The sequence below is a fragment of the Numida meleagris genome, chromosome 11 (genome assembly GCF_002078875.1).
Source record: "Numida meleagris isolate 19003 breed g44 Domestic line chromosome 11, NumMel1.0, whole genome shotgun sequence".
NCBI lineage: Eukaryota > Metazoa > Chordata > Aves > Galliformes > Numididae > Numida > Numida meleagris.
Genome location: NC_034419.1, coordinates 19528362 through 19539524, shown reverse-complemented (window position 1 = coordinate 19539524; position 11163 = coordinate 19528362). Strand labels below are relative to the sequence as shown.

At 49.8% G+C, this 11163-nt stretch overlaps 2 protein-coding genes across 3 annotated transcripts; both read right to left on the bottom strand.

The window, feature by feature from the left end:
* On the bottom strand, positions 879-3145 carry VHL (von Hippel-Lindau tumor suppressor). Its single transcript, XM_021409940.1, has 3 exons — positions 2875-3145; positions 2687-2797; positions 879-2381 (listed from the first exon to the last, which is right to left on the bottom strand). Exons 1-3 carry the CDS (start codon positions 3128-3130, stop codon positions 2197-2199), a joined length of 552 nt encoding a protein of 183 aa, XP_021265615.1. The 5' UTR covers positions 3131-3145; the 3' UTR covers positions 879-2196.
* On the bottom strand, positions 3398-9296 carry THUMPD3 (THUMP domain containing 3). Of its 2 annotated transcripts, none has more exons than XM_021409934.1 (9): positions 9081-9296; positions 8623-8700; positions 7264-7788; positions 6426-6556; positions 5969-6038; positions 5467-5582; positions 5186-5296; positions 4820-4943; positions 3398-4546 (listed from the first exon to the last, which is right to left on the bottom strand). In XM_021409934.1, the coding sequence occupies exons 1-9, from the start codon at positions 9282-9284 to the stop codon at positions 4415-4417; spliced, it is 1491 nt and encodes a 496-aa protein (XP_021265609.1). In that variant the 5' UTR covers positions 9285-9296; the 3' UTR covers positions 3398-4414. The 2 variants fall into 2 exon arrangements, with proteins under 2 accessions (XP_021265609.1, XP_021265611.1); XM_021409936.1 differs by having other exon boundaries at positions 5186-5293.

Genomic DNA, 11163 nt, shown 5'->3' with positions numbered 1-11163 from the left:
GGGCGAGGCTTCCGGCGGCCGGGGCTGCGCGCGGGGCGGGCCGTGGCGGCGGATCCGCGCTCCGAGGCGGTTGCGTACCGAGCTCCGCGCCGCGGGAGCGTTCCGTGCGTTGTGCCTCGCAAATCGCGAACCTCGCAGTGCCACGAACGTGACCGTTTCCCATTCCGTGGCGTCGAACGGCTGAAACTGCGGTATTGATGGCACGCTGCCAAAACGTAAACTAAGCAAACCCACAGCGTATTGTTATTTAAAGTACCGCATTGAAAAGAACGCTCCGTGAGTTGCTGTTTAGGCCGCAGCGAGAGCTGAACCGCCAGCCACGCCCGCACAGCCAGCCCTGCCCGCAGCGCGGCGCCAGCCGGGGTGCTGCCCTGCACCGGGCTCGGGGAGAGCGCGGAACTGAGAACTTTGGAGTCCGTTGGACTTCGTTCACCCACAACAAGGGTGAATGCAGTCCGTGATGGGTGTACCGCCGTTTAAAAGTGCACCTAGCTGCACTTCTGACTTCACTTTGGCTCTGACTGCTCTATGTAGTGAAAGGTTTCACATGGGAACTGAAAATCACTTTTTCAAACTGAGACACAAATAATCCCATGCAGCCCTCCCTTTCAAGAAACAGTACCAGGCAGCAGCTGTGCTGCCTGTGCCCGTGTCCCAGCTCCAGCAGCTGCCGCTCTGCTCTCATCGCCCCGTGGCAGCACTGAGTGGGACTTGGGGTTCTGCTCCTGACTGCCCCCAGTTACTGCTGCCTGGGGCTCCCACAGGAGCGGTGCTGTGAATCCGAGTGTGAGCTCAATCCCACGGCATCCACGTGAATGGCATTTCAGGAACACGAGTGTACGCACAGTCGCAACCAGCACAAAGTTATGACAGCATTAGAGTCAAAGAGTCAACATGGATTTACATTTTTATGAGAAACAAAGATCAGTTCATACATAAACATTTAAGAAAAAACAAGTCCACAAGAAGGGCAGACATTGCATACTTAAAGAATATGTCAATATTCTCAGTTTTACAGCTCTTTGCATAATGTGAAGAACCTTATGCCGCAGAACAGCCTGCTACTATCTGCTAGCAACACTGCACCTGCCTGCGGCCGGGGGAACAATTCACCTATCTGCTAAAAACAACACTGCTTTGAGTTATGCACAGAGGCATACAGACACACATTTGCGTATTTGAGGTATGGTGGAAGAGAATATATAGGCAAAGAACCTTTCTCTCTGTGCAGCTGGCCTGCTGAAAAGCACAGCTCTGCTAGGGGGAGCCAGGCCTGCAGCTGAGGCAAGCTTCTGCGCCTCAGGGGGCACCGGCAGCCTGGGCAGACCATGCTACCCAAGACCAATCCCTGGGACAAGGGACAAGGTGGGGCTCAGAGCACCCAGCTTCTGGGAACACTCCCTGGAATACCAGCATGGGAGCTGAGGGTGCAGGCACGGAGGTGCAGAGCAGAAAGGGGTCCCAAAACCAAGATGCAGTCTCTATGGCTGACATGGTTTCATCACCTAGAGATAAACCAAGAAGGAATTCAGTAACAAAGGACAAATAAGGCATTCAAGGCATGTTCTGTGTAAAAATTTGTCAGCCTCAGTGTTGCTACAACGAGGGTTGATGAACACAAAGAAGCCCAAGTGCTTACAGTCATCTTTCCACCAGCACAGTTTTGGGCCAGGCCCTCAGAAGGCCATGGTGGAAGCTCTCACATGAACACGCTCCATGCTTTGCAGTTCAAAAGTAAATTTAGTGTGTGAGAGAGTGAATTTCCACCAAAAACAAATCATTCAAGCAAACCTGGTGCTGCTTTGCCACTGATTTTAGAGTCTGGATTAAGTTAATCCTTGGCGTAATTTTCTTTCTAACACAGAGGAAGTTGAGCTGCATGCATTTTCTCCAGACAGATAACCCAATCTTGTGTTACTATGGAATGTCCTGAAATAGTCCATAGCAAACTTCTCTGAGCCCCATCTGTGCCAGGCCACTAGAGTCACTGCTCAGCAATGCATGACACCAGGAGCTGAGCCCTGCACACTGTTTGCTCTTTGGAATCTGATCAACCAGCATAGCAAATGTTCTACAATACAACTGAGTTTGTTCCAGAACTTCGATACAGACGTTAGATCTCGGCACACTTCACAGTGACTGTCCCTCCTAAGCTCGGTGCTTTGCTATCTACACGGCTTGGAATGCACATCCCTTTTATTTGGGGATTTCGTCCCGTAACATTTCGCTTCTCTCCAGGGAGAGCCGCTGCAGGTCCTTCTTGACGTCGGGGTGGTCCTCCAGCTCCTCGTAGAGCGAGCGCACGATGTCCAGCTTGCGGTAGTCCCCCGGCCTGACCAGGCTGCGCACCACCTGCAGGCACCGCTCCTTCAGCGTGAACACTGTGGGGAAAGACAGACCAAGCGGGTGGCCTGGCACCGGGCGGCTGGCCACCGCGCTGCGAGACTGCTGCCCAGGACAGGAGCCAAATAGGGGCAGCATTACTCAGAACCTACGAGGGTCGCTCTGAAAGTAACGCATCCTATTTATCTCCATGGAAACTACAGCAGATAGAAAGATCACAGTAGCACCGGTGGATAAAGCGGATTCTCAGCTACGAGACGTGATTTTTTGACACTGCCACCAGCATGAGCTGTGTGTTTTCTCCACCGATGAACAGGAGCCTGCACACCGCGCTCTCCCTCACCTGGCAGCGTGATGTCGGCCTTGCTCACGTCGGGCGCGGCCACGAACAGCTCCTGCCGGTTGACGAGCAGCCCGTCGTGCGTGCCCGCGTCGCGGAACAGCCACAGGTGCCCTGCGGGGAGCGGCGCTCAGCCCCGCGGCTCTCACGGCCCTCACCGCGCGGCCCCGCGCCCCCTCACGGCTCCTCACCGCGGTAGCTATGCATGATCCGCCCGGTGCGCGGCCGCAGCACGGGGTAGTAGCGCGGCCGGCCCTCGAAGTCCACCCAGATGGGGAGCACGGCGCGCGGGCTGCGGTTGTTGAACATGACCTCGGAGAGCTCGCGCGTGTTGGCGGAACGCAGGCACGGCCCGGCCGGCCCCGGCCCCGGCGGCGCCATGGCTCCCGCACGGCCCTGCGGCGGCAACGCGCGCAAGCGCCCGGAGTCGGGCAGGGCGTCACGCATGCGCAGGGCGGCACCGTGGCGCTATGAGGCGCTGCGCGGTTCCTCGCCGCGCTGCCGTGTTGTGTTTTGCGTTCGCACCGTTGTGAAACGCGGTCCCCGCCGCACCGAGAAACGGCCCGAGCTGCGAGCGGTGCGCGAGGAGAAGCGGCCAGCTGAGCCTGCTTGCCGGCCTCGTTCAAACGGAGTCACAGGTGCTCTTCCCAGAGAGCAGTACTGCGTGTGCCCCTGCTGGGCCCAGGTCACAAAAACAACACAACTGAGACTCCATTCCTTTGCCAAACTTCGAAACCTTTAATACTCGCTAATCCACCTCTAAGCATGTTATCATCAGCCTGAATACACTTTAATGAAATGACAAGCTGGCAACTAGCGTTTCAGCCCGATGAGCACAGTAAGCAGCCTGAGAAACCACACTATTTTCAGAGAAGAAAACATATTTTCAACTTCGGTTAATTGAACAAACGTGTTGTTGTCAGTATGGCAGCATACCTAGAGCAGCTTCAGTCACCTAATAAATTTAAACACACTGCCACCCTCATGTGCCAACATCTGACACTGAAAACACAAACTTTTAGATTAAACTGCTGGAAGCATCTCTGCTCTCCAATAGCAACTACAAACGATTTGCTAAGGTGGCACGTGGTATCCCCTCACCCACACAGCGGTACGTGAGTCAGGAATGAGACCCTCACCTAGCACTAACTTGAGGTAACAGTTAAGAAAACAAACAGCAACACGAGCATACAGCTCAACATTTTCTTACTGGAGTATAAAATATCTTAATTTACCTTTGGGCAACAGTATAAATTTTAAGCTTTCAGTTTGAAAAAATCCCACAGTAAAGAGGTACTACCCCTAAACGCTTTAAGATAACTAACTGGACTACTAAGACTGTCAATTTAAGATACGATCTCTACAGTTTGGGGGAAAAATTAGCTGCTACCTCCAAAAATGCCTCAACATGTTTTCTACTATAAGCAGAGGAAACAAGCATTTAACTGAGAAACACAACAGACGTAGTAGAAAAGGCTCAGGCAAAGGAGAGCATTACTAACACCATTACTGACTTTCAGTTTGGGTGGCAGGGTGAAAAGAGAAAACTTAAGTAAAGTTTCAGAGCACATGGTACAATGGGGAGTTCTCAGGTTGGTCCCTGGTTCAATGCTCACGTTATACAATTTTCACATACATTGTGTTTTGCTTAGGAACTGAGACATGTCTCCTTTACCAATCTGCTCATCTAGGAAGTCTGGAGGTGTCTGCTGTCTTCTTCCACGTGGGCTATTACCAGAATGACCTTTTTTCTTCGATTCTTTCCCAGGTGCGTTTCAGAAGATACACTGCTGCATGAAGTCCCCCTACGTTCACCCACACCGTTTGATTTTTGCGCCAGATGTGTCCCAGTCTTGACAATGCCTACGATAGGAAAAAAAAAAGACAAAAACCAGCCCCAGGAGTGGTGGTGGCTTCTTCAGGGTAAGACAGTAAGGATGAATTTGCTTTAGATGTTATTCTTGACTATCCCAAATCACACCTGAATAAGGTCTAAAACCACATTAAAATGCTGCTACTTATCTCTTTAGAAACAGATCACCTTCCATAGAGAAGTCAGCTTAAAATTTTTTTCCTCAATACATTTTCCTGTGCAAATAGGTTTGATTTACTTCTAAGGTTCGACTCAGAACATACCTTGGCGAAGCATTTCTTGTCCTGAGTAAGCAGCACAGCTCTACCTGTGCCTGGTGTGCAGATCCGCCCCATCTCCATGAGGCAGGCTGGATAGAGATCCCAGTTCTTCTTCTTTGACCCTATCCTATAACATAGATCAAGATCTCCTTTGTGACTGTTGAAAAATAGCAACTGCAGTTTTTCTTTCAGACATGGATCAGCTCATTAATGACCACATAAACCTTCAACCTTCACTCTTAATACAGAGTACATTAATACTTCTTAATTAGGCCCAGTTAAGTTACAAGAGAGAACCCTAAACCTGGACACGTGAGCACATGCAGCAGTGACGGTCACACACAGTAACCTGAATTCCTGGTACCTCACCTTTTTCCAAAAGGCATGTCTGTCACAATAACATCCACGGAGCCGGTCCGCAAAGGGAGATTGCAAATATCCCACTGAACGATGTCTAAGGGTACGCCCAAGGAAGCACTGCTACAAGAGCAAAGACATCTCAGACATGGTTTACTGAAAATATTTTTAAACTGAAGAACTCTATAACAGTAGCAAAAGAACAAATGGGAAACAGTCAAGAAAATCTATGCAAAATAGATTTATTCCTATAAAGCGCTATGGGAAAATAAAATCACTTGTACTGTTCTCACCTTTCCTTACTTTCATTTTTCTTTAACAAAGAGCAGATATTGCTTGCTGCTCTCTTTACAGCTTGTGGGTTGTTATCACCAGCAATGTGGTAGCAACCAGGCCATTCCATAGCTCCCTGGGGGGAAATATTGAAATATTGATAAAGAGTAATATTAACATGAACACTGCTTGCTTTTTGAAACAAAACCCACCACAAAACCCCCCAGCAGAATATGACAAAGCAATCTGAAGGAGATGTCAGGGATTTTAAAGTTCTGTAATGGATATGTTACAGGTCTTAGGCAACTTAAAAGCTCAAAATTCTTTTAGATTTTGCTTCTTCCTGTTATAGCTTTGGGAAGGAAATTAAAGACATTTAGTAAAAGTGTGCTTGTAGCTGTTGAGAAGTTGGCGAGATGCTTCTGTTGTTGGCTGTTCAGTTATTGCCAAGAAAACTTACACATTATTCAGCTGCAGATACTGTCTCGAGTTTTACTATGTTAAAAACAAAGGAAGAATCACCTCTATTGGTATTGCACCCGTACCACACATTGGATCAACAATGATATCCGTCGGCTGGGGATCACAGAGTCTGAAGAGCAGAAAAAAAAAGGACTTTGAGAAAAGCCTTAAGAATAGGATGGAAAACTAAACTGTTTCAATCACTGCAATTGTGCCCTTCTAACATAACATGTGAATGTTAATTGCATTTAATAATTAGCATTTATACATGCCAGTCCAGTGAAATTCTTTCAAGAATGTTGTCATCTAGTATTTTGAAAACTGGCTAATGGTTTGCAGCAAGCATTTACTTTTCTAAGCTGGAAAACATCCCATGCTGCTATGTCTTTCTTCCCTTTTAATAAGAATCAACAAAAATTGCTTCTAAGGAAGCTGTGAGGGGGGATTAAGTAACTAATTTCTGAAACGGAATGACTTATTAACTAAGAATCATATAAAACTATGCATTTGCACTGACCTAAGCATGCCATAAGCAAGAGTTGAGCGAAGAGTTGTGGGTCCGAAATGTGTAATATTTCTTCTGTGAAGACTCTCCTCAGTTAACGCAATGCCCACAACTACTTCATTATTGTGAATATTCAGGAGAACCTAAAGAAAAACTTGAACTAAATTTCAGGAGTTACACGAGTTTCCCACAATACAGCTGGTAAATGTATAAACTGGCAGCTGTGATTTGTACAAACATCAGGAAACAGATATGTAAGAGCACTATCCAATATCTTTAATGAGGACAAAGGACACAAGTCAGGACAGCGTGTTTTTTTTCCACTTACACAAAAAGCACATTGTGATGAAGTTTAAAAAGCTTTGCTTTACATGTGCTGGGGAGAAGTAGGGTTAAGTCCTGCAAGTCACAGTGCAGCATTTGCAAAGCAGCAATAAAAACCCCACGCCTGGTCCCCTACGTAATGTGAATTTGGAAGGTGAAGACATCCTTACAAGAAAGGAGGCCAGCCCTTAAAACCTGCAAGAAAATAATTTCATTTTATTGCCTCTCAAAATGGAAACTTTAATGGATTGTATCTGCTGGACCTCCTTTCCAAATTTCTTCTTTCCCTAAGAAAAGGGAAAAAACAGTGGACAACTAATGTAACCCTTTTTGTCCCCTGTAACCATATCAGCAAATAATATAGGAGGATGTAAAACTTAGTATAAAACCTTTTGGTGTAGCTGAGAGAGCATTACTGACTTCCAGCTTGAGGATAATCTTTTAAAGGCTATTTTGGAACTCTCCGAGAATCGAAATTAAGAATTAATTTTTAAAATAGAATTATTTCCAAGGCACAAGACAATACCTCTACATCGAAGTTCGTCATATCAGCTTTCCACTGGAAGTGCTCCTGCACAGCTCCTCCGAAGTCTCTTGCAGCCTCGTTTGATGTAAAACTGTGTTTGTCTCCTGCCCTATTGCATGTAACACGAAACTTTAACACCTTTGCATCTCCTTCGCCTTTCTTATCATCACCAGCCTTTGTCTCAGCCTCAGAACTGGCATGCAGTTTGTTTTTAGCCTCTGACTGTTCGTTATCATCATCCTCATTTTGTGAGGCCTCTCCTTGCATCTCTTCTGTGCTCTGGCCAATAGCCGGCTCTGCACCTGCCCCATTTGGGGCACAGTCCTCCTGCCCACCAGCATCTTTTTGATCTTTTTCCTCTTCTCCATCATCATTCAGCTTTTCTTTGCTTGCAGTTCTCTGCGGATTATGTTTTTTGCGTTTTGTCTTCTTCTTTTTTAAGCTGTTGTTCAGCTCCCAAACTTTCAAAGGATCAGTCCAAGGCAGTTTTTTAACCAAATCTTCCAAATCCTTTAGAGCATCTTCCTTTAAAAGACAAAAGAAATTGTACTTCAAAGTCCTTCCCTTCCTTTAAAAACTACCCTTTTCCTAGATTTTTTAAATTGGTCTTCTATACATGCAACTTGCTGCACATCTAATCACAGCTTGCAGTTTTTTGTACAATTTTTGCCACAACTGGCAAAGACTGAGTTGTATTTTACATCACAAGATCTGTAACATATAACCACTTGTCACAACTAACACTAAATTAAGAGATCAAGGTGATACTTTATTGTCCTGCGCCCAAGTGTGACCTCCAAGTATATAGCTGCTCTCGTTCTAGGTTTCCCCCATGCAGCAAACACAACTGAAGAGACTGAGGCAGACAACATGCCTGCACTTCAGTTTTAAAAGCCAACAAAGAACTGGGACAGTATTACAAACATTTTAAAAATCCTTGTTCATGAAACACTTGTAGTGGAAATACTAAGTCACGTGCAGAACCAGTGATGGAGCACCTGGTGGGAAGGCAGGGCCAGCCCAGGGGAGCTCAGGTGTACACAATGTACCTGAGTGACCAGGAGGGGTGGAGCCAGGATGCAGCCCTTCCCAGCCCTCATTGAAGGGCTGGCAGGGGAGGCAAGAGGATCATGCTGGAGATTCCTGCCTGCTGGAGGTCTTCTGAAGGTAAGCAGCTCTTTTCCTTCATTTCTGCAGCTGCTGCATTTAGGCTCATTCTCATTTGTTGTAGCCAAAGGCTTTCTCACTTCACTATCATTGTGATACTTTCCATCCCATTATAGCATTACAACACTCAAACCAATGAAATTAAAATAACACTCCAAACCCCATAACTGATTGAAAACATTGAGAACTCACCTTGGTTTCTTTAAACTGATAGTCTTTGAACTCCTGAACAACAACAAACAAGTTATCCACAGACCTCAGCCGATGGACCTAGAGTGAGGGAGAGTAGCGGCGGTCAGTTACCATCAGTTAGCGGGGCCGGGTGCCTGGAGGGCGTAAAGCATTGGCACCTTACATCTAGATCCGACCCGGTGCTTTGCTACGGAGGTTACCAGTTTACGTGCAAAAACAATAGGAGAAAGCCGACTTGAGTCTCTTTGACTTCAGCCGCCTTTGCCAAAGCAAAGCAAACCCGAACTGAGCTCTCACAAAACCAGGTGAGACGGGACGGGCGCTTCCCCACCGCCTGGCTACAAAGCGAGAACGTTCTGCTCCCGAGAGGGCGCTGCGGGGCCAAGCGCACCGCCGCTGCCCGCAGCGGGCCGGGCCGTTCCCGGAGTGCCGAGCGGGGCTGGGGTCGGTCCACGCACCTCGGGCAGGCTGCGGACCGGCACCTCGAAGTAGATCTTCCCGCGGTCCCTGCTGATCCGGGACGCGGAGCCCAGCTTCTCCTGCACCTCCGCGGCCGCCGTCACCTCGAACCCGGTGGGAACGGTGGCGCCGATAACGGCCCCGCGCTCCTCGGCCGCGCCATCCCCGGCCGCCTCCGGCCCGGCCGCCCCCGCCTCCGCCATGCCCCGCCGCCGGCGCGCGCCGCCCCCCGCCTGACTTCCGCTTCCGGGCCGGGGCCGCGCGGCAGCGCCCCCTGCGGTCCGGCGGTGCGGCCGGAGCTCCGTGTCGCGCGGCGGCCGCGTGGGCTCAGCGGGCGGGGCGGTACCAGCGCGGGCACAGCCCGGCTCCGCGGGGCGGCCGCTCTACCCCGTGCCCTTTGTTCCGCGCCTTCCTCTGGGACCGGCGCTGCGTGCGGCGCTCTGCGGCACCGCGTGTCCTTGGGCCGCCGCGCGAGCGTTGTGTGCGGGGCGTCGTTTCCGTTCCCTCCGTTTATTTTTAGCTTGTGATTCGAATCTGAAAACTAGCACGAAAATAAGGGGATCGGTGCCGTAAGCGGCGCGGATACGTTCCTGCGAGATGGCTGCCGAGGCGGGAGCGTGGCGCCGGGCTGCGCGCTGTGCGGCCGCTGGGTCCTCGAGGCTCAGCGCTCCGCCGAGTGCGGCCAGCTGCGACTGCAGCGCGAACTGCGGGCTCCAAACCCAGAGAGTGAGGGCAGCGCGCCGGCAGCCGGGCGCTTACGGGCTGCGGGGGAGCGGCCACCGCGTGCAGCACCGGGAGCGCAGCGCCGCTGGCGGAGGTGTGAACCGAAGCCGGCAGGCGACAAGCCGAGGCCAATAGGAAACAGCTTGAAGTGAGAAACTCACTGCAAAGCCTCGTTACGGGAGGTTTCGTGGGGGTTTGTTAGCCGGGGACCATCTTGTCTTTCCTATCGCCCGGGAGATGTTGGGGGGGGGAAGCATCAGTGAGCCGTTCCTGTGGGGGTAGAGCTGCGTGCTCTGGCGAGGTGACGGCAGAACGAGCGGCTCGTCCCGCACTTGGCAGAAGCTGTTCCCAGAATGTCCGACTGAGCTCGCCCCGCTGCCAGCTCACTGGTTTGTCCCGGCTGGCACTGGGTGTGGGGGGCTGCAGGCAGAGCCTTGGTGTGCGCACAGAGCATTTCACCACTGACAGCTTCATGAGAGCAGTGTAAGGAATTCAAGGGCCCTGCTTAATGTGCCCCATTGGAACCAACCTTAACTTTCTGGATTGGTAAGTTAATTTAGTAGGACATAAATATATTTAGGGCATTGAATTTCCAGCGATGAATTCTAAAGGTACATCTGCACCTACCTTGCCTGGAGAAACTGCTTGTATTAAGTTGACTTCAGAGCTGGAGAATTAATTTAGTGTGAGCCCGCGTGGTTTGTCATTCAGTGACAGCGATGTGCTGTGGAAATCCCACCCAGTGTGCGGTTTTGAATGAGTTAAAAGTCTTTGAGCAAGGGACTGTTTTCTCTCAAATACCATGGGCGTGCAGCTGCACGGCTTGTGCCCCCTAAGAGATGCCTGAGGTGGAGCCTGGGCTTCATGAGGAGAAAAACACAGGCGGGGCTCCTTGGAACAGCCCATTTTTTAATGATAGCTTTGAGGAGCAGTGGGACATGTAAATATTCAAGGTTGTCCAGGAAAATGTGGAGGACAGGAGGGTCTGATGGCCGTGGTATGTTAACCTAAGAATTCCGCACTAAAGGAAGCCTTCAGACTGAGCTGATCTTTTTCAGTGCGTGAATTTTGCTTCGGACCATTCTGACTCTTACTTTAAACTGAGAAACATCCCAATTACTAGATCACCTGCATCCCAATTACTAGATCACCTGCATCCCAATTACTAGATCACCTGCATTGTAGCAAAGTCCCACGTGAGCTGCCATTTTTCACTCTGGATGTGTTTGTCACTCAGTCAAGAAAAAACCTCCCTGCAATAACGATGAGCAGCCAGCGCTTCTGGGATGCCTCTCGTTCAGAGATCTCCTGGGTTTTATGTCCAGGCAGCAGCGTGTGCTGGGTCCACACCGTGATCTT